At 55.5% G+C, this 26320-nt stretch overlaps 9 protein-coding genes across 9 annotated transcripts; 3 read left to right on the top strand and 6 right to left on the bottom strand.

Moving 5' to 3' along the window:
* Nucleotides 1-390: 390 nt before the first annotated feature.
* Nucleotides 391-2950, bottom strand: K437DRAFT_239691 (cysteine proteinase). Its single transcript, XM_013385497.1, has 2 exons — nt 2039-2950; nt 391-1958 (listed from the first exon to the last, which is right to left on the bottom strand). Exons 1-2 carry the CDS (start codon nt 2745-2747, stop codon nt 448-450), a joined length of 2220 nt encoding a protein of 739 aa, XP_013240951.1. The 5' UTR covers nt 2748-2950; the 3' UTR covers nt 391-447.
* Nucleotides 2951-3082: 132 nt separating this feature from the next.
* Nucleotides 3083-3864, top strand: K437DRAFT_14304 (uncharacterized protein). Its single transcript, XM_013385477.1, has 3 exons — nt 3083-3263; nt 3347-3517; nt 3600-3864. Exons 1-3 carry the CDS (start codon nt 3219-3221, stop codon nt 3717-3719), a joined length of 336 nt encoding a protein of 111 aa, XP_013240931.1. The 5' UTR covers nt 3083-3218; the 3' UTR covers nt 3720-3864.
* A 1676-nt stretch (nt 3865-5540) lies between these two features.
* On the bottom strand, nt 5541-7425 carry K437DRAFT_259176 (uncharacterized protein). Its single transcript, XM_013385496.1, has 2 exons — nt 6660-7425; nt 5541-6588 (listed from the first exon to the last, which is right to left on the bottom strand). Exons 1-2 carry the CDS (start codon nt 7348-7350, stop codon nt 5642-5644), a joined length of 1638 nt encoding a protein of 545 aa, XP_013240950.1. The 5' UTR covers nt 7351-7425; the 3' UTR covers nt 5541-5641.
* A 1660-nt stretch (nt 7426-9085) lies between these two features.
* Nucleotides 9086-12285, top strand: K437DRAFT_228169 (subtilisin-like protein; the record flags this gene model as incomplete). The annotated part of the gene is made up of 7 exons (XM_013385495.1): nt 9086-9593; nt 9667-10086; nt 10166-10206; nt 10277-10573; nt 10647-11087; nt 11153-11293; nt 11356-12285. The coding sequence occupies 7 exons, from the start codon at nt 9086-9088 to the stop codon at nt 12283-12285; spliced, it is 2778 nt and encodes a 925-aa protein (XP_013240949.1).
* Nucleotides 12286-12335: 50 nt separating this feature from the next.
* K437DRAFT_259174 (uncharacterized protein) lies at nt 12336-17107 on the bottom strand. Its single transcript, XM_013385494.1, has 3 exons — nt 15305-17107; nt 13452-15243; nt 12336-13390 (listed from the first exon to the last, which is right to left on the bottom strand). Exons 1-3 carry the CDS (start codon nt 17013-17015, stop codon nt 12529-12531), a joined length of 4365 nt encoding a protein of 1454 aa, XP_013240948.1. The 5' UTR covers nt 17016-17107; the 3' UTR covers nt 12336-12528.
* A 789-nt stretch (nt 17108-17896) lies between these two features.
* Nucleotides 17897-19125, bottom strand: K437DRAFT_259173 (UPF0172-domain-containing protein). Its single transcript, XM_013385493.1, has 4 exons — nt 18731-19125; nt 18462-18623; nt 18089-18377; nt 17897-17989 (listed from the first exon to the last, which is right to left on the bottom strand). The coding sequence occupies exons 1-4, from the start codon at nt 18950-18952 to the stop codon at nt 17925-17927; spliced, it is 738 nt and encodes a 245-aa protein (XP_013240947.1). The 5' UTR covers nt 18953-19125; the 3' UTR covers nt 17897-17924.
* Nucleotides 19126-20282: 1157 nt separating this feature from the next.
* On the top strand, nt 20283-21589 carry K437DRAFT_270375 (uncharacterized protein; the record flags this gene model as incomplete). Its single annotated transcript, XM_013385492.1, has 3 exons — nt 20283-20501; nt 20586-20883; nt 20967-21589. The coding sequence occupies 3 exons, from the start codon at nt 20283-20285 to the stop codon at nt 21587-21589; spliced, it is 1140 nt and encodes a 379-aa protein (XP_013240946.1).
* A 194-nt stretch (nt 21590-21783) lies between these two features.
* Nucleotides 21784-22699, bottom strand: K437DRAFT_213358 (uncharacterized protein; the record flags this gene model as incomplete). The annotated part of the gene is made up of 4 exons (XM_013385491.1): nt 21784-21851; nt 21945-22091; nt 22187-22426; nt 22486-22699. Coding segments are annotated over 4 exons (669 nt in total), but the record flags the coding sequence as incomplete, so codon positions are not given.
* A 1869-nt stretch (nt 22700-24568) lies between these two features.
* Nucleotides 24569-25981, bottom strand: K437DRAFT_264632 (uncharacterized protein; the record flags this gene model as incomplete). The annotated part of the gene is made up of 1 exon (XM_013385490.1): nt 24569-25981. One exon carries the CDS (start codon nt 25979-25981, stop codon nt 24569-24571), a length of 1413 nt encoding a protein of 470 aa, XP_013240944.1.
* Between the last annotated feature and the right edge of the window lie 339 nt (nt 25982-26320).

Raw genomic sequence — 26320 nt, 5'->3', positions numbered from 1 at the left:
GGTCGCATCAGCTATTCATCTCTCGCGGAGGCTCGCATCTTATCTCCGCTTTGCTTCTCCTTCCCTTGTGTTTCAGAGTAAATGGTCTCGCGTCTACATGCATGGCTGTAGTCAATGTAAGTTACTCCTCTCACCGTGTGCCGACCGGACTTAGAGTATTGATGACACGCCCTACTGAACACCCACCGACAGTGCATCACATGCAGGTCCAGGGGCAGCGGGATGCGCACGACGAGGAGAAGGGCGATATGAGAGGCCAATCAAAGCGGACGGCGAGAGCCAAAACAACGTCCGAAGAACTTAAGAGCCACGACCCTATGTTCCAACGATGCAGTTCCAGGCTATTCCTTCGCACGATTGTACAAAATGACTTTCTGCTACAGGAAAACAATACCATTGGAGTGCAATGCGCTATCCAGTCAGAGTACAAAGTGGAGCTGATATAACTCAATCGGACGGCATGACGCTGGCCTGCCGCGAGCCCGGTGTTGAGGAGCCCGGCTCGACGCTCCATCGAGCCACCGTTTTCGGCTGCATCAGTCTTCGCATGCGCTGCTCCTTTTCAAGTACCAAATTCTCCATCCCCTTCGGTGCCTGTACATGTTCGGCGGACGGTTTGATATCCACGCCGTCAACTGTCGAACGGGCGTGGCGCTTGGACGAAGCGGGCGGGGCAACGCGTTCGTAGAAGAGCAAAAATGCATGTTGCGCAAGTACGTCGTTCAGCGAGCAAGGCCGGACGGACTCGTCGGATATTTGCAGCCAGTCCGAAGATGATGAAGCGTTTATAGTTGGTACCTTCAGGTCAAGGTCTGATGGCGCCCTCCATGCGCCAAGATCCGGCCGCCGACGAAAGGCGATGTAGTGCCCAAAATGGTGGCCGCCGAGGTGCACGACGACGGACTGGAGACGAAAGAGGTGCTGTATGCGCTCCTCTACCGACAGCTCGACAGCGCCAGCCCACTGCCCACCGGATGCAAGCGGGGGCCTGTCCACCGCGTCACAACGGCTGATCGGCTCGTCGGCCGCAACGCTGAGGCGGCCGTTGGTAGTAAACGGTCGGAGGTCGAGAAATTCGCCAAAACGCACGCTCGCATTGTTCTTTGTCGCACCAAAAGAGCCATAGTAAGACGAGCGATTGAGGTGGATGACAAGAGTGTGCGACGCGCGCGCGATCATCACTTGTTTGGTTGACGAAGGTGATGGTGTGCGATCGAGCTTGATGCCTTCTAGCAGACCCGACCTCATCGCTTCGTCTTCATGCATCCGCATTTGTATCACCATGTTTACGCACGCTTCTGCCTTGCGTACCTCTTTTAATCGTTTCTTCTTTGATGCGGATATACTTTCCCCTTTTGGCAGAGAGCTCCCTTTCGCTTTTGGTTTCGACTGCTCACGAGAAGCACGATTCACCAACGCTTTGATCGGCCCAGTGGCAGTGCCTTCCAGCCGTGCACAATCGGCGGCCAAGGACTCAGCGGTCCGGCGCATGCTGCATGCATGACACACCCACTCTACCTCCTCCACCTCTGTCCATCTTGCCAGACAGTGCTCGAGTGTGCATCCATACGCAGGCACACTCAAGCTCAGCTCTTCGAAAGCATGATGTCGGATGGCTTCTGTATAACCGCACGTGTAGCAGCTGGTTCGTTGCGCCGTCAAGCCGCGAAACGAATTCGATGGGTCCTCTCTGCTAGGAGGCTCCTCGAGAAAAGCGAGTGGCAATGCGGCGCGCAGACCGCCGCGCGATAGGCGCAGCACCTCTGCTCGATATGCTTTTACCGTGCTCAGCTCATCATCGATAGCGTTGGTGAGCAGCACCAAGAGCTCATGCGCATCCTGCTGTTGATGCGCTCCAACAAGGCTGCGCGTGCCATTCATTAGCGATACCTGGCCGAGGGCACGCGACACATCGCTCGGGTATACTGCTGAAGGCTTGCATCCGGGGGTATTGAGGACTAAATAGGTGGGTAGGTGGTTGCAAAAAATCAGTTACAGAACATGCCCATTTGCCTACGTGGCTGGAGTTGTTGCGCACCTGAGATCATGTCGTGCAGGGCGTCTGTCACTGGCGTGGCCACGTCCCAATTTTCAGCCAGAGACATGATGCCTTCTAGGTATTCGTTCACGCCTTCGACGCTGGCAAGTGACTGCAAGACCGAGTTGAAAAAGCAAGTGTTTCCCGTATTGTGCAGGCCCGGATGATGTTGTAGCGCTTGTGTGAACACAGTCTCGGAAGAGCGCCCGGCCTTTGGCTGGGCTCGGCGCAACCCTGATGCGCCGCGAGGCCGCTTACTGGCTCTGACGACCAGGGAAGCATGACTCGGGTCTGCAGGTCTGCTTGAGTGCCTCCCCAGTGTGAACCGATGAATGCGAGACGTGACCTCTGTACCGAGGCCAAGTCCCGCTGAGACGGGAGCCATGGTCTCAGACAACAGCCAGTGAGCAGCTTGGCCGAGGAGGTAGAAAATGGGTTGGACTTGTTGCTGTAACTCTTCAATCACCGACTCACTGTCTTCGCAAAAAATGAAGAAACCAGCGCTGAATATAACCACAAGCAGAGTGGCACCAATTATGGCCTGAGTCTGGAGATCAAGGGATAGCGGGAAGATGCCAAAGAGAGGATATGGCAGCTTCTGGCCCGGCTCGACAAGGACGAAGCCACTTTCGGCGGCTGCGACAGTGGTAATCGTTGCAAATGAAAGAGTTGCGATGCAGATCGAAGGGACGGGTGGAGAAGAGGGCATCGTTGCATAGACGCTGAGGCCGCTGTTGAACGTTTGTCAGCTTTGCAGCCGCTCCATCGTCAACCCAGTTCCTGCATGAGTGCGCGATTGCATGTCTGCCTACTCTGCACAAGGATGAGAGCGCTCACACTATGTCGCACTCTCGCCCATACAAAAGCCCAACGTTACTAGCGACCAAAGTGCCATTGAGCGTCAGGAAATCAATGTGGCCAGATTGAAAAAGTCGGAATGAAAGTTGTGCCCAGTCGGCGACACGTTGACCCGTCATTGCATTATATTTCTTTCTTTTCCCCTTGAATTTAGACTTGCCTTTCTTTCTCTTTCATTTGGGAGAGAAACGATTGGATGAGCGTGTGCATTTGGAACAGCAATTCTACCTATAGCATATCTAGCTACCGTGTTCTGTCCAGCGATTCGTCCCCTTCCCCCCTAAGCAAAGGGTGCATATCCGGTTGAGCGATTTAAAGCAGGATGACTTCCTCAGTAAGGACGGCATACTCGTCACTGGTGGTGTTGGTACGTGCTGAAGGGTCACTTAGTCATTTTTTGTTACTGACTCGCATCTCTGCGTTTTGCTATCTCTCTACCTCTATCCGTAGGTCGCAGCAAGTGGGAGCCGATCAAATGCATCTACGCCCCTGCAAGGCTACGTCAAGCATGTATTTGGTGCTACGGTGGAAGAGGCAGAAAAGCGACTAGCGAGGGACACAGAAAAAGGACGACGGCTCCGCGATTTAGATTTATTCTTGCGAAGTAAGAAGACCCATGCTGTCAGTACCAGAGGCCTTCGAACGTGGGCATCGGGCTATGGACAACTCTGATTCCGGTGTCGTGCTTTTCGCTGGCTTCTAGGAGCTCCTGGTGCGCTACAATCCGACTCACGATTTAACAGAGCAAGAACGAGTGCGTATGACAGCGCGACGAGTTGGTTTGGACGTGCCCGACGAATATCGGGGTGAAAGCAAGTCATGACCCGTTTTGTACTTTATACAGCAACGTATTCTTGCTTCCCTTTACTTCGCATTGTGGGAGTCATCGTTTTCAAGGAGTACATGGTACGAGTACATTGTATTATCGTAGAGTTGAAAGAGTCCATGTGCGCTGGTATATGGCCGTCCTATTAGCGGCGCAGTAAAAGGTATGTAACGCAGTCAACAAACGTGTTCAAGCGATCGGAATTCCAGGCTCGGTGTGAGCGGATGCACTCACATTCACCTCCAGATGCCACCCCACTTACGATGTAAACGTAGTTGCGCTACTGATGCGCCTTCGCACCTAAATACTACGATACCATTCCCATGCTTGACTTAGGGAGTGGATAGGAAAGCGAATGAAGGGGTGGGGGGGGGGGAGGTTGGACGTGAGAATCAAGGCCGCATCGAATAGCGAAGAGCGAGACACGTTTTTCAGCACTCCCATGAGCGGCAGGACGCAGCAGACCCAGCTCGCAGCACCCTTGAGGCTTCGAAACAAATCCATCAAGATGAACTACTCGGGAAGGAGGGTGAAAAGGCAGGATGAGGCGGTGGAGGGACGTAAAAAAGATACGATGTTCTATGCTCGCATGTTTGTGGTGGGACGGGGAGTGTCACGCTAGCGCCATTCACTACGGTTAAAGTGGTACAATAAGTACATCGGCAGCACAATACCACCATAAAACCCATACTGAGGTACATACATGCTACGAGTAAATGGGCAGAAGTACATAAACTGAGGCCGATGGGATTCGAGCGTCGAGCGTCCAAGTTCCAGGTCGAGCCCCATAATATACATTATTGTAATGCTAGTATCATATTGAGACTCGAGTATCGAAGCCTGTAGTAGCCTAGGATGAGGTGGGAGGTAGGCGGCGTTTCAAACACCTCTTCGGCCAGCAGCCCACTTTTGCAACCAGCTGCTCTGAAATATGCACGTCCACCATAGTTAGCGATCAACAGGTCACCTGTCAGCAGGGGCCGTAATAAGAATAGGCCGCCATGTACATGTGGTTGTACATTACTCAAGATGCACGATTCCTCTGACCACTACATGCATTAGCACCCCCCTAGGCGTAGTCTGTCGCCTGGTGTGGCGTGTGAAGTGTATTTATATCATGTGTACCTTTTCTTACTGTGGTTCTACGCCCATGCTAATTGCTTCCACTTTCTTCTTACATATGGAGGTGACCTTCTGGTCCACCAAAAGTGTCAATTCATCAGTAGTGGTAAACGCACGGTATTCACACTTCCAGCCATTACACAAGCTTACACATCATATTACCTCTACTTAATACTTTGGCCAGCATGTGGTATATGATAGAGCGCTACATACATGTGAATGAATAAGGACATTCATACAAACGTCGACAAGAACAAGGGTGAAATGAATGCGCCATTTCAAGCCGATCTGGTTTAAGATTGCCTTTGAAACACCTTGCCGGTGCACTCTACGCATAATGCCAACTCTGCTGATTGAGCCAAAGCGTTACATGGAGCCTGCTGAAACCTGCTGGAGTTGGAGTATTGGAGTGTATGATTGTTGACATTCGACAACGCCAATTCGTTGGACCGTATTCATACAATATCTCCTTTGGTGAGGGTGGGGGGCAATCGAGGAAAGTGATGGAGTGTTCGTCATTCACACAGCGGATGCCGGACGGCGCCTGGCAGCCGGGGGAACGCTCCCAACAGCTTAAAATTAAACAAGGCCCTAGTGCCAATGACACTAGGGTCTACGGATACGCAACACAGTTGATTGCAAGTCAACACCAACAACACTCCACAGTCCACAGTGCCTACACGCAATTGCATGAGTTCATAACTTCATGACATGTTACGACGCCTACGTATTCAAATATAGATAGTTCGCAGACTCATTGCATCGCAGATCCTGGAGGAAGTACTCACATTCGTGAGTCATTCCATACCTACGGCTGAGCATACGAGCACGCCGCGCGCATACAAGCCAGTGACGATAAGGGTGCCTTTCCCTTTAGTACTAGGGTCCCAAAGCGCTGTTGCCCCAGTAGCAACGCCAAAGCCGTTCGCCTTGACGAAGCCTTTTTGCGCCTGATAGAGCGTCTTGAAGAGCCATCGACTGCTCTGCGTCATGGTGCGTTTTGCAGCGGGCACCTTGACGCCATCCTGGAAAGCGCGCCAGTTGGCCAGGTCCATCTTGCGCTCGGGTGGTGGCGGCGCAGCCGGTTCCATTGAGATGGACCATGTACCCGACTGCTTGTCCAGGTTCGTAGGGTCACGGGCGAACGAGAGCAGCTTCAATGGGTGAGGATGGCCCGAGGCAATCAGTTTGGCGCCTTCGAAGAGGTCCTGGTCACCGCCAGCCGAACGAGCGCGCGTCCAGAGTGGCTGCGTAAAGTCGAGATTGTCAATCACCATGGGCGTATGTGCCTTGTCCACCAGCTTGAGCTCCTCCAGCTTCCCCGTCGCGCTGTCCCTGACCGGCGAGTACAGCCGGATAGACGGGCTGCCAGTCTCGGCGACAGCGATGGTCTTTCCACCAGGACTTACGGCGATGCCATTGGCGAATCCGATTCCTCGCGCCACAATCTTGCCAGAGGTGTGCGGCGCGCTCAGGTCGACGACAGAGACAAAGCTCGTGGGGATGCCCAGGAGGGTCTCCAGGTAGCTCAGCACCGTGCTCACGATGGGCACAGAGACAACGGATGCGACGTGTGGGCCGAGGAAAGACCCAAAGACGTGGGAAAAGAGAAAGACCAGATGCGTCCGTGGAGGCGGACGCGACGGGAAGAGGTGATCATTTGAGATCAATAGCGTCTTCTCGTCTAGCAATGCGACCGCGTTGGCCGAGTGTGTCACCAGAGGATGAGTAAAGGAGCGAGTAACTACAAGGACACAGCGGTAAGGTCAGAGAAGGGGGTCAGTAGTCCTGATCTGAAGTCTCTTCGATACTCACATTGTGCAGTCCAGCCAATGTCGCGCTTTCCGGCCTTAAGGTCAAATGATTCGACAGTCGTGAACAGCTTTCGATGATTGACCACGTACAAAGTGTACTCGCCGTCTGCCTTTTCGTGAACGTGCATTCCGAGGGGATGAAATTCAATACCAGCTGGTAAGCCCTTGATGTTAATGAGGTTCGGGTTTTGCGTGCCTTCGATGTAGTCCCACACCCACAGTGCGCCTCTGGGGTCCGGGTCTTGCAGCAGGCCCATAACAGTGTTCCATCGATGCCTCCCCGGATCGCACGCAATGATTGCCACGCCGCGCTCAGTAAGGAGCTTGGCGTCTTCGCAGTACGCCAGCGCTTGCATCGGGCGATCATGGTGGTCTTTTGTGCGATTCCACAAGTCTGGTTGGGCGACGTTGAGGTTACGGCATTCCAGGCGCGTCTGCGGTGGCAGGCCGGCGCGCAGAATCGAGTCGGGCGTCGATGGGCGCACAAAGATGTCTGGCAGTGTGTGGCTCCGCACCATCCATAGAATGCGAGGTAGGAAGAGGAAGGCGACCAGAGGGACGAGCGCCGCGAGGAATAGGTTGCGTTTGGAATCGAAGAAGTACGCCTCCGGTCCGAGCACCCGCTCGGCCAGCGGCTCGTCTTCTTGCTTCCCCTTGGCCCGGTCGGCCGTGCCGGCCGTTGAGTCACTCATATTAGTCGACGGTTCTGTTCTCTCCAGAGTCCGGCTTGGATCTCCTCTTGCCAATCCACATTTGGCTCTTAAAAGGGATCTGTTCAAGAGATCGATGGAATATCATATCTACGCGTACATATTGGGGCCCATAGAGCAGCAGGTGAGATGACGCCGTATCCAGGCGCGCTGCCTCACACCCACGCCAACGCCAAAATCTGTAAAAGCTCCATCTTCCTCTCCATCCTCATGCAAGCCAACACCTCCATCGCCCTGGATTCAGCTGGCGAACAACGATCGATGTGCTCGTCTTCAAGTTTATCCCCGATTCCCAGGGCACAGCCTTGTCCACAGCGCGAGCGCGTCGCGGCAGCGGCCATGCCCCCGATAAAACGCGAGCCCGACCTTAGTCTCACCGGTTTTGAGGTCGCGCCACTACAAAAAGATCTCAACGGTCCAGCCGTTGCAACTCGCCGTTCGTGCTCGGCAGTGCATATGTACGTACACACATCGAGATCGTCGGCAATTTTGAATACCAAGCATGAACCATGAAGAGCCATGGAGATTTTTCATTCCTCTGGGGTCCTCCACCACTCAGCTCCCTGTCCGCCTTCAAGCGCGTGGCGCAATGTGCATGATGCAGGGACGCCGCACTCTTTGGCAACAGGAAACACACTTTCAACATCCGCTCGCTCTCCGTGCTGTGATTGATGATGGTACGTATTCCTGCAACATGACGGTATGCCGCACAAATATCCGAGCATTGGGCCCTTCCCCACGTATGAATGGAGCTCCATGGACAACATCCAGACTATCTGTGACTTTTTGTAGGCGCTGAGCAGATAGAACTTCCACGTCCCATCCCCACACGTCGAGGTCCGGTCCCTCCGGGTTGACAATGGTTCACCTGCTATTGACTTCCACGAAGGCTCCTGCTTAGGTCTACAGGAAATAGCACCCCCTTCCCTCTGTCGAGCGTATCAAGTATCCAGTAGACTTTCATCTCAGTTTCCAGCCATGCAGCATAAATTTCCGACCACTGTCAACACCGACCCGTCATACACTACCCAGCAGATGTCCGTCGAGCAATATCTTTTGCGAGTCACGTATCACTGACCTGCTTCAAGCTTCATGCCATCAACAACCTCGTCCGACGGGCTTGTATAGGTCAGGGAACATGCTTTTCCACGCGCCAACGGCCCTGGTAGCGGCCTTGCTAGTCGCACAAGGCTCGCAGGCGCAGTTCAACGCGCTCTCAGGACAGATACCTATGTCCTACATTGTCGAACTCGATCCACACTTGACGACGCTAGACACCTTTCGGTCGCTCGCCTCAAGCAATTCGGCAGCGAGCGGGGTCGCCTCAACTTCAGCTGGGTGGGGCGCGACGACAGCCGACGGCAGCAGCGCCCCCGGGGCCGGCGTGGAGGGGAAAGCGCCCGGGACTGGTTTGTCGCCGGGTAATCCCAGCGCTCTAGGAATCTTGCCGATTGCCAATAGCGGCATCATCAACAGGCCTATCCCAGTTCCCTTTGGAAATTCCAACGGCAGCTGGACAGATAACCCCAAGGAGCAGCTGGGGAACGCGGAAGGGAGCTCGGAGATGCCTCTCGACTACGCCAATCCACTGTCGGACGCCGACATGGAGATGGCGCTACCAGGACAGGAGCGCTCGGATGGTGATTCGGAGAAATTCGATTCGAGGCGCTCTGCCGCTGCTCGCGAGCGGCGCTGGTGGAAGAAATGGTGGGCCAGGATGTTACCAGGGAGAGATGCGGATATAGGCGATGCGGATGCGCAGCAAGTAGCGGCCAACTTCATACGGCGGGCGCGATATAGGCGCTCGCAGCAGCAAGACTCAACGCCAAGCTTCTACTTTTCCATCCGGCAAGAGTTCCAAAACGAGCAGCTCTTCTTTGGCCTGTCCGTATCGCTCGAGCGCGCCTCGGATGCCATCATGCTTGCACAGATGCGCGGAGTTAAGTCTGTCACGCCAATCACGTTTGTGCGGCGGCCTCAACCGTATGCGAACAAGGTGCAGTTGGCGACCAAGCCGAGTCCCAAGCAAATCAGCGAGCATTTTAGCTCGCTCAGCGCTTGCGGGGTCGACAAGGCCCACGCAGAAGGCATCAATGGTACGGGTATCAAGGTCGCAGTCATTGACACTGGCGTCGACTATACTCACCCTGCCCTTGGTGGCTGTTTTGGCCCCACTTGTAAGGTGTCCTTCGGGTTTGACTTTGTTGGTGACAGCTATGATGGATGTGAGCCATTCTTCGAAATGTCTTCCATTGCTTTTTTGCCTTTGCTGAGATCACGCTTTCCTCCATCTCACAGCGAATGACCCTGCGCCTGACAGTGACCCTTTGAGTCAATGCGGTCCGCACGGGACACATGTATCAGGAATCATCGGCGCGCAGGACAAACGCTACCACCTGGTCGGTGTCGCACCGGGCGCAACGCTCGGCATGTACCGCGTCTTTGGCTGCACCGGTGGCACGGCCGACGATGTCCTGATGAAAGCGATGGAGACGGCCTACGAAGACGGCGCCGACATTATCTCCATTTCTATTGGCGCGCCTGCAGGCTGGACCGAGTCTCCCACGGCCAAGGTGGCCTCGCAGATCGCAAAGAAAGGTCGCGTCGTCTCTGTCGCTGCAGGCAACGATGGCTATGCAGGTATGTTCTTCCCCAGCACTCCTGCGGTTGGCTCGGATGTCATCTCCGTCGGAAGCGTGGACAACGCTTACTACATAGGTTGGTAAAATATTTATTACGGCCCGTGTTCACCTTTCCGCTATACTCCACTGATGACGCTTTCTTGATGTTCTTACAGTCTTCAACGCCACGATCTCCGGTGCAAGTACCGGATCTGTCGTGAGTGTTGGCATTTACAATTCAATTTTTTCCATCTGCGCACACTGACGCTTCCTCGCGCTTTGATCAGCCATATTACTCAGCACGTCCTCTTCTTATCCCACCGTTGTCGCTGTATGCGACATCATTCGACACTACCGTTACGAGCGATGCTTGCGACCCGTTGCCAGATTACACGCCGGACCTAGGCAAGGCGATCGTTCTCACCAAAAGGGGAGGGTGCTCGCTCGAGCAAAAGTTCCGCAACATTGCAGCGTACAACGGCAAGTATGTCATCATTTATAACACCAACATTGCGCCCGTCTATATTGAGCCAGCCAATGGCATTCTTAAGTCTGCGATGATTGGCGCAGACGACGGAAAATGGGTGAGTTGTCGCGCAAAGGTGTGATACAGTGGAGGAAGATGAGTTGACTAATCGCCCAAACATCGGCTCGCAGCTTGTCGATCAATTGCAGCAGGGCCTGGCCGTAAAGATGGCATTCCCTGATAGCCCGGTCCTTGGGGTGGCGAACACTTTCACCGGGGGAACAGTCTCTTCGTTTTCATCTTACGGACCAACATTTGACATGTCAAGTCAGACGGACCTGGCAGCTCCGGGTGGGTCGATTCTCGGACTCTGGCCCGTACCGCTGGGTAATTACTCGATCGTCAGCGGCACGTCCATGGCGGCGCCTTACATTGCTGGCGCTGCCGCGCTCCTCTTGCAAGCTGCGCGTGAAGGCAGAACCAGTCTGTCCGAAAGTGTCATGGAGCGCTTCCGTAGCACTGCCATGCCAGTCTTCAATGCGACCAACTCTTCGCGTGCATTCCTCGAGACCGTGGCAAAGCAGGGCGCCGGTCTGCTTCAGCTCAACAATGCCATACATTACACTACTCATGTGCGTGATGGTATCAATTCAAACTGGATGTTCTGACAGTGCTCGCTAATACACGACGCATTTAGGTCTTCCCCTCCTTGCTGTCATTGAATGACACCTCATCAATGGGCAAGGTGCAGTCTTTCACGATAGTGAACAATGGGGACTCACAAATGTCGTACAGCATCACCCACGAGCCCGCAGGAACGGCGTTGACCTACCCTAAAGTCAGTATACTCCGTAAACATCACACAGGAGCATCCTTTGCTGACATGGTGTCCTGTCTCAGAATTCGCCCTATCCTTTCGCCGGTCCAGTGCCACTCGTGGATGCCCATGCGTCCGTCAGCATTACCCCGATGACGTTGTCGATCGACCCAGGAGAGAATCAGACGATCCAGGTGGTATTCACCCCCCCGTCCGGACCTTCTCCTGACCCTAGCACATTTCCTGTCTTTTCTGGCTTCATCAAAGTAGCCAGCTCACCGCTAAACGAGTCGCTCACAGTCGCGTACCTTGGGCTAGCAGCTAAGATGTCCTCCCTCAAGCTTCTGGACACTGGCAACGGCGTTACAAAGAATTACCCTCTCCCAGCCGTTCTTGTTGGGAGTACCGGCAAGATTCAGCGGCTACCGCGGACGTATACTTTTGAAAATGGCGATGTCCCAGTCATGCAATTCCGACTAGTAGGCGGCTCACGAAGCGTCAAGGTCGACCTTGTCGAAACGGCTACACAATCAGTTGTCGACAATGTCCCCTTATTCGCCAGCGGCTCCCGCAATATGTTGGATACCTCTATGCTTGCAGGAACTGGGCTGCTCGCTTATGCGGGCAAGGGGGGCGCATACACCCTTGAACCTGAATCCACAGACCACACCTTCATCAATTTCGCTTCGGAAAGTGAACCTTTAGGAACACGCGGCACAGCCTCGAACACAATCAGGCCAGCGAGTAGTGCCGGGCAGGTGGCGTCTTCTTCTTTCTTGCCAAGGAATACGATGGACCCAGACTATGGTATCTATGCATTAGCGTGGGATGGAACTGTCGACGGTGTTGGAAAGGTGAAACCTGGCGACTATCAATTACATCTCAAGGCACTCAGGCCGGGTTACGACATACCGCAGGACGGCGGCAACTCGACCTCGTCTACTGCCGCCATGGACTCGGATGGCTCGAGTCCTTGGGAAGAATGGTATTCTCCTATTGTGAGAGTACGGTAATGCTGGAAGCGCTGGCCGCTCCAAACATGACGTGTATCAATAATATTAATGCGAGTTGTAAACAAGCCGACGTAGATAATGCTATTCAACAAGTTCTAGATGCTCAAATTCTATCTTGATCAGCATGCGGTCTTCGATTTGAGTGGCTAAGGCACGCTCGCGGATTTAGATGATCCATTCAACACGAGCAATTTCTGACATGGCTCATCGGGATGCAGGACATTCTTCGGAGGCACTAGGTTCTTACCGCGAAAACTCTACGACTGACTCAATGCGATCTCTCTGAACGCTCAGAGCTGCTAGAGCCAAGTCTAGCGTCGCCTTTCCTCGATCATGTATATTCAAAATCGAAGAAGGCGCGAAGGCAAATACGAGCTGAAGGTTCAGCATGCACTGCGAGAGATTGGTCTCGCACAAAGCAGCCTCTAGTTGCTCGAGTATATCCTCTGGCTTAACCGTCCTGAGAGCGTCTCCTGTCCCCGCCTGAGGCTGTTCGATAGCGAGCACTGCATCCAAGTTGAGAGGAGCCTCTGTCACTTTGTTTACGTCATGCATGGAGAGGACTCGATTTGTTCTGTTAGTGGTTACGAAGCTAAGAGGTCGGAAGGACGCCGAAGTCCGAGAGCTGGTCGTGCCTCGCCCTGTACGTTTGTTTTGTGTGTCTGGTGATGAAGATGGGGCTCTGTTCTTTCGCAACATGAGCGAGGTAGCAACCAGCAACTGCAAACTGTGCACGGCTTTCATCTTGAGATCTGGGCTTGCGTGTAATTCAATGCACCGGAACAAATGAACGCGATCGTCCTCCTTCAATAGGCTTTTGGGCGTGGGGCGCAAACGAGCCAAATGACTTGAGTCGGTGAACTGTTCTGAGGCGTTGGAAATTCCAGCTTGGCTTTCCATTAAGAAAAAGCCGGTCGCACGCATCTGGGCCTTTTGAAGGAAAGTCTCTAAACCTGTGAGTGTTGGCGGTCGGTGCTGCTCCTTGCACAGCACAGTTGCAGTGCATGCGCCTTCTTTCAGGACCACAGCTGATGGTTCAATTGAGAGAGCCAGTGAGGAGGCATTTTTGAGAAATGGCTTCGCAATAACAGCCTCCGGTGACCATCTGTGCAGTGGTGCGATGTATCAGTTTTCCGGCACAGTCCGCTCGAGGGACATGATCTCACATAGGGTGTTCAAAAAACTCTGATGCATCCCCTGCGATCGCTCCAAAGCCTTGATCAAGAGCCATGATCAGACTCTCAGTCTCTTGGTCCAGGCCCATGCTTTGCACCCGTGCCTGCTCCATCCAATGCTTGATATCTTCCGGTTTGTAAAGCACCGGAGAAGTGAACCAAGTCGCACGGACCTTGCTTTCCGTCCGTATGGCAGTAGCATACCAGACCAAAGCCCGATGCTCGTGCAGAGATGCCATCAGATTCTGGGCAGAGCGACACAGTCTGCACACGCCTGAATCTGCGGCAACGATGGCGATCTCGGCTGCGCGCCGAAATAGTCGAAGCGCCGATTGTTTCTGGTAAGCGCTGAGCAAGCAGTCTTGAAGCAAGTCTCTGGAAAGGCTGCGATTCGAAGCCAGATAGGTCGAGGCCCAGTCCAACAGTACCGCGTCACTCCATTGCCGCTGGCGTCGACAGGACGACGCTTGAGCAGCAATAATAGTGGGCAGGCCTTTCCACTGATCGAGTGAGAGTTGCTGACGCGCGAGCAGGTAAACTGCTTTCCGGAGATCGCTTCGATCCTCAGGCGGAAGTTCTAGGTATTGTAACGCCTGAGCGCCAGATGCAAGCTGATTTGGCGGCTTGGCGATGTCGAAAAACCCTGCGCCTTGTGTCATGTTCAGGGGGACTTCTATCGGCGAGCCAATAGGAGATCCCCAGCCAGAGAAGACGCGCGAGCCACCTGGACCTGAGTTCGGCGTAAAGCTGGACAGCATCGTGGCCCCGGGATTACTAAAGCTAGTTCCAGACCTTTTTCTTGTCTTCGAGCCGGTCGCTCCTTGGCGTGTTGATGCTACGATGGAGCCTGTGGGAGAGATGCGAGAGGGTGGTTGTAAGGAAAGTCGCGCCTTTCCACCGTCAGCAGCGCAGTTGATAAAGAGCACCGCAGCATGGTGTGCGAGTCCCTGGGCAGCATTTGATAGCTCGGCCATGGAGCCAGATAGCTGAGGCAAAACTTTCGCAAGCGCAGAAAATTCCATTTGCGAGATTGTGAAACTGCGAGAGCCTGGGACAAGTCCCTCGGTCGAAGTGCGGGGCGACGCTGGTGTGGAAAAAAGAGGCCGCGAATCCGGAATCAAAGCCTGCAAAGCGCGACGGGATGCCGCTGAGCATGGGGAGCATGGCTGTGAAGTGATGGCTTTTGTGACAGCCGAATACACTGCCCTATGCAACGCTGCTAGCTGTTCGATGATCTCCGGGTCCGCGAGCCAAGTATCCTCCATCAGCTTGATCTCTACCCGCAAGCCCTTGTTTGCTGTTATATTGCTTGCCAGTGCCGAAAATGGTGTGTTACGACTGAGGGCGTATAGATCGCAAATCATGGCCCTGAGATGCCTGAACGCCCACCATCGCACCAGGATAAGCATCCTCAGTGAGCGGTGAGCTTCAGGCTCGGCAACGCGGCTGAAGTGGTCTTGAAGCAAGTATCGTGCCAGGGCAATAACTAAAGGAAGGCTCCGCGAAGCCGGCGCCGCATCAGAGCTTCTGACCAGTGCCTCAAGCAGTTTCTCGGCTGCGTGGTCGACAAGCTGGGATTCCTCAGCCGCAGCTGCTGCTCCCGCCGCAGGGCTGCCGCAAGCGGAGCGAGATTGGCCCCGGAATGTGGCCACAGTAGGCGTGCTGACTAAAGTATTATTTGGAAGCGTGCGGATGCTAGCGTGGCGCGTTCGGACAGGAGAATCCGGCATCCCTTCACTCCCGTCCGCCAGGCGTCTCAAGCTTGACTCTGTGTGAGTGCCGACTGAGAAAGTTGAGAGATCAGACACACTATCTTAGGATGCGCTCTGTTCTTGCCGACTCACAAGATGTATTCAAAACAGACCTTCCACCTTCACTTCCATTGTGGTGTGAGCCCTCGCTGCTGTTCGCTTCGCCACTGAGAGCTGGCTGCTGCAGCGCTAAGCTAGCGCTGAACTTGGGTGCGACGGGCGATGCAGGTGTCAGAAAATTGCAAAGTCCTTGCGACATGGAAGATAGTGCTGATGGTCCAGCAGTTGGTTTGTGAATCGCATCATACAGCACCAGCTTCTTGGGCTTGGCCTTATCAGGGCTAAATGTCTCGGTTGCCTGTTTTGAAGCTGGAAACGATGCATTCCCTGTGCCGATGGATGACAGCGAAAAGGTAGCTGCGTCTTGAAAGGTCGACCACCCCTCTGCAACATTGCTATACCACTGGGACGCGGTGCTTGCAAAAGTTGCCGAAAGCGAGCGTGGCGAGATGGCGTCCGGGCCATCGGTGTAATCATACGTGCCATTTTCGCTTTGATCCGAAGCTCTCACACGCCTCTGAGCAGCACGCTGTTTGGATGCTTTGATGTAGGTAAGAAGCTCAAGTTCAAGAGTCGGTGAGGGACACACCAAGTTGTGCGCTGCTCCGCCAATGTTTTCACTGTCAATGGCATCGCCGCTCGACAATGCCCCCGGGAGACCATCGTATCCTGCACCGGCAGGGGGGGCATCTACATCGATACCCAACGCCTGCAGCGCGTCAAGAAACTCCAGGAGGAACGACTCGACCTCGCTCTTGCGTGCACATGACGGCCCTAAGAGCGGAACTGCATCGCTGAAGATGGCCTTGGCAAACGCAAACACACCATTCGCACCGTGGTAATTGTGGATTGCGTGCAGAAGAAGTTGAAGCGGGCTGCGAAGGGAGTTCTGGGGACTCAAGGGTGACGCAGTGTCGCTTCCCTGCGAAGCGTCGGCCCTGATCGTTTCGACGCCCGGAGAAGCCGATGGTCGTCGTGTACAGGAAGCTAGGGCACCACTTTCGGACTGCAATATTGACCGTGCGGTTCCGTCGAGATCGTACAGCACATCTTCCAAAGAAGACACCATGCCTTGAGCAGCATTTTTGGATAAAGCTTCGAGCCAAGACTTGGGCGATTCCATCAGGGTTTCGATGGTTTGCTCCATGTGATGGATATAACCCGTGACCCCTATATCGCTGGCACCGTGGTCGCGGAGGGCTATATGCCATCGTGAGGGCAGCGAAGCCCAGCCTTGGGCCCTGTCTATGATCCGGTCCCAGCCCTGCTCGAAGCGATGGAAGCTCTGTTCGTACTCCTCGCCTGCTTCCTTGGCACGAGTGTGCAATGCTGACAGCTGAGCGTCCGGCAACGACGGCAAACGTTTGCGAAGCGCGTCTTCTGCATGGAAGCGCTCATTCTCCGAGCTGCTGCTACCCTTCATTCTCCCTCGAGCGCGTCTGACCTCGAGATCGGGCGCCGGCACGATGGCTTGGCTCAGCGCACAGATGGCCTCGCACTGTTTCTGAAGGCGCTGCCTCAGGTTTTCGAGCTCAGCAAGCCAAAGCGGTGCGATCGCGACGGCATGCTGTCGCTGCTGCGCAGTCGCTTGCAGTTGAAGCGTTAGTTGCACGTCCGAGGCGTGCTTTTGAGCATGCGCGCTGATGCTTGCCAGCAGCTCAGCGTCGGATAGATGTGTCAAGGCTGGGTACGCCTCGGCGAGGCTGTCGCCCGCGGCGTCTCTTCCGAGGTCAAGGTCGTCCATGGCTGGGGGTTTCCTGTACCCGCCTCAGGGAGCGCCCAGTCAGACGAAAACGAAGGGATCGATTATAGCTTCTGTCCTTCGATGCAATCAGTGGTGCGCGCGGATCAAGATCTTCAGTGGAAACAATCCATCTATCGCTCTGAAGGCTTTTGCAAGCAACGCATCCTCTCAAGGACATGGGGGCAATGCGCCATCTCGAATCCCGGGAAACCTTAAAACCGGGAGTATATTCCTGAATTACGGTTGTCCACACAGGCACGACACCGGAATACATGCAGGTTCCACCGGAACCAGTCTCGGCAGGCCCCTGAGATACCCGTACAGATCTCAGATTCAAAGCTCACATGTTCAAAATTACCGGAATAATACGATACCTAGTGTGCGTCAGTCTTCACTTGAAACCAGGTGATCTCCTACGGTGGAGGGTACCCAACTTGGGTCAACCTGACCAACATCTCCTTCCACGCAGGCAAGCCCCATCATGCTCCAACTCGCCGCAGGGTCTCCTCTCATTGCAGACAAGCTCTCCTATCCCCTCTGTGTTCGAATTACTTTTGGGTTCGATGAATTATGAATGGCTTTCTTCCGCCTCGGCCAGCCTCGTCTCGCACAAACGTGTAGAAAAGTCGCCATATTCGCGGCGTCAGGCGGTATGGGTTGTCGAGCCGCTCGGCCGGCTCGCGTTCGAGCCCCTTGCACCAACGTATGTGCTTCCGCTACTTCATGGGAGTGCTGAGACGCTGAAATGGGCAGGGATGAAAGCGCAGCTTTGTTCATTGCACTGGCCACCTACTGCACATCACGGGCCTAATAGCTGCGCTTCTGCGTTGAACAAATGATTCACACTCTGTGCGAATCGAACGTGGACAATACCTTGATGTTCCGTCCATCATTTTAGCTGTATATACGCTACGTTACAATATCTTGGGCCTGCGCATTGTTGAGCCAATCCAGCGCAGGGTCTCCCAAGTGATCTGCAGATCAGAACGGCAAAAAGGAGGGAAAGTTGCTCAGACCTGTTAGCCTCCACGCACACCAACACGCAACAGCATAGACGCATTTGAACGACCTACCGTCGAAGTCTGCCAATGCACTCCATGCGCCCGCTCGCACAGCTTTTGCGGCTCCCCGTACGATCTCAGCGAGCTCTTTCTCTGTTCCGGTCCCAGTCCCCGGCGCCGCAGCATTCGAGGAGCCTGCAGGGTCGCCGATCGTCAGCGCGCGCGAGCCCGTCAATAGGCGCGGCTTTGGTATGTTGGTACTACTTTGCGCTATGGATGATGATGAGGTGGTGGGGAAAGACAATTGAATGAAGGGGATGAATGGTGACGAGGTCGGAGAGAGGAGGAGTGCGTTGTTTACCTGATGTTTGCATGCAGTGCGATGCATTAGTGGATGTTGCCTTCGATTATAGAGCGCTCCTTTACAAAGCTGTGCTATACTTACCAGGCATACCAGCGCAGTGCCAGAATGCGAACGGTTTGCGATCCGCTGAGCCAAACGGGTGGCAGCTGGGCTCAGTTCGCGGTCATTGACAGCGACTACACGAGCGGGCGCTTCATAGCAGCCAATTAAAGAAAGCCCCGAGGTGGAAGCGTGCGACTCAGCCTGTGAGAGTACAGAGTAAACGAATAAGGAGCTGCTTCAGTCAGTGCGACCATTTGCAGCGAGGACGCTCTCCAGGAAGAAGAGTGATGATAAATTGGCTAACCCACAAGCGCACAGCCCACCTCCACAACTGGACTGAGGGTAGTCCACTTGTGTACGAGCGGCACGATGTCCTCTACTACAATTGCAGCGTTACTGGTGGGCGTCTGCCTACCGAGCAGCAGTCCGAGCAGCGCTGAAGCGGGGTACTTGGCGGCATGCAGGGTGATTTTGGTGTATGCCTTTGGTGTCAGGATATAAGACTGGGGCGAGGATTGTGGCTGCGCCATGATCGATTGCTGTGATAGGCTTCCGGCCGTGAGACGATGTTGGTCACTTACTCGCAGAACAGGCGCTTTTCTGAAGCTGGAGCGTTGCCGTAGGCTGTTTCTCGCTGAATGCTACGACGTTGGCCGATCTTTTTGTTGTATCTTGCATGGCGATGGCCGATGCCATGTTCAGCTAGCTCGAGGTGTTCACATCATTCCGGAAGACACCAAGCAGTTCTCCAAGCGTTCTAGTTTGATATCCTCAAGCGCGTCACGTGCTCTCAGCTTATCTTTTCGGTGCAATTTGAATCGTTTACTGAGCGTCTACTCTCCCCCACTGAGCTCGCCATGCAAGTCACTTAACAAAGGCCAAACGTCGTGTAACATGCTTTTGATGTGGGCAGAACGCAGGGCACGGTGCGCTCTGAATAGCTAGGACAGCAGCAGCCGCCAGGTTTCTCTTCCAAACCTGCATCTGCATCTGCACCTGCACCTGAACCCTGCGATCCATGCACTCTGCATCTTAAGCTCCAATGGAGTACCGCCGAGAAGCACGCATCATGGAGCTCGAGTTCGTCAAGCGGCGCATGTTCCAATGCGGTAGACGGGTGAGTTCTGGATTAGCCATGCTTGCTCAAATCCAAAATGTCTGCCGGTGTCCGTTTTGTGCCATCTCGCATGACCCGATGGGCCGATTTATATGCCCGTGCACGTAAGAGGCCAATGAATCGATGCCGCTACCGTTTCTGGGATGCTTCATCAAGCTGCAAGAAGCGCGAAGCGGTGTCGAGCAGTGGGACAACTGATGAAAACCATGCAACTTGTCTATACCTCCTTCCCCCTGCGCGGGAAAGAGCTGCTCGTGAAGCGCATATGTGGAGAAGGTGAGGTGTCAAGCTTGGATGCTCAATTTATCGCAATTGCTCGCCCGTTGGTGAAGGAAGCAAGCGAAGATAGAGCTGGGCGAAATCGTTGCTGCTCTCATCGAAAATTATCAGTTATTAGTCCCAAGTCCCTCACGCTATTTCTGCACGCTCGCGGAGCACTTTCTGCGCCTGAACACCATTGAAATTCTGATCCTAAAGTTTGTTCCCTATTGTTCATCGATATGGGCTGCCGCAGCATCATGCCATCATCGGTGAGCACGTTCAGACTTCCAGGCTCAGTGCCTCCTGATCCACTGATCAGCGGCTCTTCATTCGCTCGGATTATGGAATTAACACCTGGCACCGATTTTTAAATCGCGTCGCTTCCAGAGAGACTACGTCAAATTGGGCCCATTGACCTCCTCATCGCTAGCAACACCGACCGTCTCTATGCAGCGAGAGGAAAACGGACGGCCCGAGTCGCGATGCTCTCCGACCTCTTGGCGCACACCCAAGCCGCATTCGCAGCATACAGCGCGGAGACGCGGTCGCCTGGTTCGCGCATGTTGATCAAGCTGTCCAAGGCCAAGATGCGAAAGGTGCATAGGCTCAGAAGCGAGTGGGAGCGTGCGCGCGAGACGGAGCGTGCTATACGGGACGCGAATGATGGGCTTGAACAGACAATTCAGCAGGCAGAGCAGCGGGTGCGTATGAGCTGCTTCCTTTCTACATTACTCGGACTTGATGATGCTGACGAGAGGAGCACACACTAAACTTTACTCTTGCAGAAAATCGTGCTCGAGCGCGAAAAGATCGAGCACATTGAGCTCAACGCGGAGCTGGAAGAGCTGTATGTCTCCATCTTCGGTCATACACCGTCATCGTCATCATCCCGCTTCTGGCCACGTCAAGCAGAAGCTTCAAGTGCCCACGCGATCAACCTGCTGACCGCGCGCTTGCTCGCGGCCGAAATAGGTCGTGAGAAGCGAGCGCGGGAATTTTTACTCCAGGGAAAGACGCAAGTGGAGAAATTGGTCAAGGATTTGCAAGCTGCGCTGCAACACTTCATTAATACGGGTGTAGCAAGTGGGTGGGGTGCCTTTGAAACTATTTTGGAGCCGAGTGTACTGACACCCGTCTCCGGCTGCACGCTTTGCGCTGTGACGCAGCGAATCAAAAGTATACCCGTCAACTGTTCATGGGTAACAGCACGCTCGGCACCGCCAAGGCGGTCACACCGCTGCTGCTAGCGGCCAAGACGTCAAGCGGTAAGCTGCACGAGCAGCACACGCATGCGCGCGTCATGCAGCCGCTCATGCAGGCGCTGCCCGCGCTCAACATCCTGGAGCTGCACCTGCTTCCGGGCCGCGGGAGTGCCAAGGCGGTCGACGAGAAGGGCCTGCACCGGAGCATCGAGGCAAGTTATGCGCAGGCGAGGCAGTGCGCCGCGCATGTCCGCCGCGAGGGCGAGCTGTCCAGGGCTCGCAGCAAGGAGCTTGAGGAGAGGGAGAGGGAGTTGCTGCGCACATGCGAGGCGAGTTTGGCTCATCTGCGCGCTGTGCGCGCGGACATTGTCGTACGTGTCCTGCACGGCGAGCCGAGCGGCGAGACTGGGAGCGAAGGTGGAGGCAGGAGAGGAGCGGAGAATGCAGGCGAGCCTCCGCAGCAGGCTTCGCTGGGCGAGCAGGATATCGATCGGGAGGCGCGCGCAGCGCTCCGAGCAATTGTGTGCAGCGCAGCGCGGCGAACGGCAGACGGGAGCGGCGATGATAGGGACGACCTGCCTGAGTAAGAGTACACCCTTTCCGCGTAGCTTCGGCTGGGTCTGCCTTAGAAGATGCTGGAAAGTACGCTCTGCAGCGCTTGGTCCCCTTCTCTCCTTTGCTTATTGCCACTCTCACGCTGCTTATGCGCATCCCCGGCTCGCTTCGGGTTTGAGCGCGGTGCGGCTGACTGCTGTTGTGGCACTTGGCGTGCATCCTTCAAGTCCCTGACATCCTTGAAGACAGGCGCACGTTGCTTAAACGTCCGTACACGTTTGCCGTCGCGTTCTGCTTCGTGCGGCACGCCAGTAACCTGCCCAATTTCACTGCCCTCCCCATGCTGTCCCCCTGCCAGCTGGCCCCCTCTGTCGGCGTCATATTCACGCTCACGCCTGCTCTTCTGAGCACGCCGCTCTGCTTTGTCCTGCATGATGCGCGCGCGCTCAACCTTGCGCAAATAGTCCTTCTGCTCAAAGGCGGACTGCGAGAGCTCGGTACGCAGGCGCGCGGTGCGTGAGGCGCGCTCGTTGGCTGTCACAGTGTGAGGGAGCGAATGAGAGGGCAGAGGCTGCGATCAGTGACAGAACGGGGGCTTGCCTGCGAGATATGCAGGTGTAAGCACTCACCAAGCTGCTCGGTCAGCATGTGCCACTTGTACCCCGGCAGGTACTTCATCGTCCACACGTCATCCTTGAACCTCTTGCTGTTGCGGCCCTTTCCCGGACCATTCTTGGAGCGCATGCTACTGCGCGTGACCGCCGCCGCGCCGATCGGCTGCGCATTGAGCATCTCTGCAACGGTCTTGGCGATGCGCTTGCTGCTGAACTCTACCCAGCCTTCGGTGAAGTGTGCGGTGGTGCGCTTGCCTGCATATTTGCATCCGCGTCGTGTGCACATTAATGCATCAGCACCACCAGGGCCGAACAAGAGCGGGTAAAGGAAAGAGACTCACGCTTCTCGCCAGCTCGAAGCGTCCCATCCTGCAAAAATATCCGCTCCACCTCTCCAAAGCTTCCGAGTAGATGCTTGACCTTAGGTACGGTCATGCCATGAGGCAAGTGCGAAATGTAGATCACGCCCTTTTTGCGTTGTTTGCGCTCGAAGCGCTCAAGATCTTCTTTGCTCAACGGTTTGAGGACTTTCAAAGTGGTGTCCTCCTCGCCTCGGCCCTGGCCATCGGCCTCGTCGTCCGAAGCGACATCCGAAGATGAACCCTCCTCCTCAGCATCCTCCTCCTCGGATGCAAGCTGAGACGCTTGCATGGAGCCAGGGGAAGCTTGCGAATCTTCCTCGGCGTCCTCTTGTCTTGTCTCTTTTCTGCCTTTCTTCACAGCTCGACTGACGCTGCTGCCGCTCGCGGCTGCCCTCGGACTGTCCCATGCGGACATGTCGAACCGCGGGTCCATCGCTGCAGCAGGGACAATCTCAGCTCTGTACCTAGGGCAGCAAGTGGCGCAAGCTTGCTCTTTCCTTGTGGCAGCGTCCGCCCGATGCAAGGAGCAAAATGTCAGCTGGCGAGAGTGATGGAAAGGGATATCGACACCTGCCATAAAATTGCATATTGAGGTAAGATCTGCATGCAAGAACAGGAGACGAGCTCTCCTTCCTCAAAACGCGAAACTCGAAACGACACAACCCTATGTTGATTACAACTGGATTTTCACACACATTTTTGTGTTTTTACTGGCTGGGTCCATCAACATTGCTCATGCTTCTGGAGATGCTTTCTTGCCCTTCCTCTTCCACAAGCTTCGAGGGGCGAGAGAGGCAGAGAGCACACATTCTCGTCACCGGCAGAGGGGCGCCGCGCCAGCAGAAAATACGAGAATGAACCCGTTGGGGACGTCTTTAACGATACAGCGATGGCCGGATCGGAGTGCATGTCGCGCCACGTGTGTTGACGTTGTGGTGGTACAAACGTCAAACAATGGGTCGACATGCTCGCCTCGACGTTCATTCTGATCACGCCCAATCGTTGGGCTTCCTCGTTGCTCACACCATGGCAGGATCCCATCTGCCCACCTTCTTTCTAGCCGTCTTACTTCGTCGACCTGGACCAGTCGGACGTGGGCCACGTCACTGATGCGGAGGCGCTGCAAGGCACCTGACCAGCCACCCTCTGACCAACAGCGACACCCCTTGAAGCTGCCGAAAGCCACCCAGATCGCAGAGGGGAATTTCTGATAAACGCTCGATGAGATCGAGGGCTGGTACGGAGGAGCTGCGGGTTCGCATTGTTCCGCTTAGGCGTAGCCCCTCTCGGAAAGCATTGGACCGAAGCTCCCTGCCGCAGCCCGCTACCCGACCGAACGGGCATCTTGGCAACGTTGACCAATGCATCTTGTGTTGGTGTTGGCTAATCAGGTCCGCTCTTCTACCCTTCTGCTTGGATCTTCCGCATCCTTATTCGCATTAGTGGGAAGGAAGGCCTGGGCCCGCCTGGTATATGTACTCGCCGAGGAATGCGGGTAGCATGCTTTTGCGTCTTTCTGCAAAGCTTATCCCAGATGTTTTATAGGTAATGGATGCATATGGTGAGATGTATTGTGAGTGTGATGACTCGAGGGCTGATGGCTACTCCATGTTCAATCCCCAAGGCACGACGAGTGGGCAGGATGTCGCTACCATGATGAACGCACTGAAATCATTTGTAGCACTTTATGGGGACTGGCCAAGCCGAGCAGACAGGGGCTCACACAAGTCTCAATGTTCCACGACCCGAGGCAGTGGACCTGCAGCTTGCTCTCCTAAATCTTATCACATTTCCTGCAAACCCCCATGGCGCATGAGATTGTGTTGACAAGAGCACCTTGAGGCACCGTGCTCTCGTCATGCATCGCGCGCATGACATGTTACTGAAGACCCGTCTATACGCAGCCTCCCGTGTTGCAAGGATATCAAAAAATTCACGCTTTGCATTCATCGAATGAAAGAGAGACTGTGTGCGCGGGTAGGAGAGAAAGACATGGAGTGCACCGCGGTGCACATACGGCAGGCTGCACCCGACGCTACCCCATGCCGGCACTGCTCCCTGCGCGCACACTACCATTACCACCGGCTGCCTCGAGCGTTGGATGAATGCCTGGTGTGCTTTGCTGCTGCTGCTGTTGTTGTTGCGCGTACGCGCGTCTCCCCGGCTGCTGATGCTGGTCGTACATCGCATGCTGTAGCGCTATAGGTGGAGGAGCAGGTATGCCATCCATTGCAGCATTCGCGCTTGCTCCTGGCCCTGAGGTCAGCGTGGCAGGCGCGTTTCCATCTTTTCCGCCGTTGCCGTTGGCTAGACCATACGGAACCGGCGCGTGCGAGTACCGGTGCTGGTGCTGCTGCGGCGGCGGCGGATAGAAGTCGTGTTGCTGATCGTGCGCGGACGCACTTGGGGGCCATGCTTGCCCGCCGATTGAGCCCGTTATTGCTGCAGCCGCAGCGGCTGCAATGTTCGACGTGGCGCCCGCAGTTCCGGCCGCTGCTCCTGCGCTGCCGCTGCCACTGTCACCACCACTGCTGAATGGCGCGCTGAGCGCATGTTGCATCGCCTGTTGTGAATGCGGATACGGATGCGAGTGCTGGTGATGCGCGTGCGGGTGATGCGTGTGCGGGTGATGTACGTGCGGGTGATGTCCGTGGCCGCCACTGGTACTACTGGTGCTGGGACTGGTGCTGCTGCCGACCGCATGCTGCAGCTGTTGTGCCTCTGCCTCGCGCTGCTTTGCCTTGGTTGAGCGAGGCTTCATCTTGATGCCTGCGCCCTGCGCCCAGCGATAGATGGCGCTTTCGCTAACGTGGAGGCCGTGCTTTGCTTCAAGCAGCTCGCGGACCTCTTTGGCGTAAATGCTCGGGCGCTGACGGAAGAGCTCTGCGACGTACGCGCGTGCCGCGTCCGTCGCTTTGGGTCTGCGGCCCGTGCTCTTGCGCCGCGGCTTGACGTGGCCGAGCTCGCGCTTGTCCTTAAGCGCGCGATACAACGTCGCGCGTGAGATGCGCCCGTTGCACGCTTGCGCAATCGTCAGGTGGCCCGCGAGTACCTGTGACGCGACGTAGTCCTTGAGCGCATCGTCGACTGTGTGCCCTGGCTCGCCCTTTTTGCGCGGCTGCCGCGGCGGCCGGCCCGGGCCCTTGCCTTTTCCGGCGCCCGTAGCACCGAGCTCGTTGATCAGCGGATCATCATCGCGATCCAGCATTCCGTCCAGCGCGACATCGCCTGCGGATGCCGCGGCGCGATGGGCAGTGGATGCCGCCGCAGCGGCAAAGCTGCCTGAGAGAGGCGGCGAAGACGATGACGCCAAAGCTGATGTCGAAGACTCGCCTTGGGCCTGCTGCTGTGTACCGGCTGCTGTGCCCGAAGTGTCGGCGGCGAACGAATCGGCGGGCGGCATGTACGGCAGGGGAGGGACGAGAGCTGGCGGTGGTGGCGCAGTCATGGCGGGCGTGGTCCTGGGGTGCGGGGTGCGCGTGCGCTTGGGATCGGTTCACAGGCGTCGCGTCGCGTCGCGTCCTTACGTCGATGCGATGCGGTATACGCGGTACATCGAAAGGAGAAGCGGACTCGCGCAAAATCGCGAGTCGTCGCTGCCATGCAACGGTGCGTTTCAAGGGAAGGGGGCTCCAGCCAAGCGCATGGCTTCTCGCAGCGAGCATCCAGCGTGAGGTCCCTCCTCTTCCTCGTACGACGACGTCGAGGTCAATTCTGACTGGGTGGAAGGGCGGCGGGATTTACAATCACTGTGCGGAACCCTATTCTGCTTTTTTGTTCCCTGGTG

This window comes from Tilletiaria anomala (genome assembly GCF_000711695.1).
Source record: "Tilletiaria anomala UBC 951 chromosome Unknown K437scaffold_108, whole genome shotgun sequence".
NCBI classification, from domain to species: Eukaryota; Fungi; Basidiomycota; class Exobasidiomycetes; order Georgefischeriales; family Tilletiariaceae; genus Tilletiaria; species Tilletiaria anomala.
This window is presented reverse-complemented; position numbering and strand designations above follow the sequence as displayed.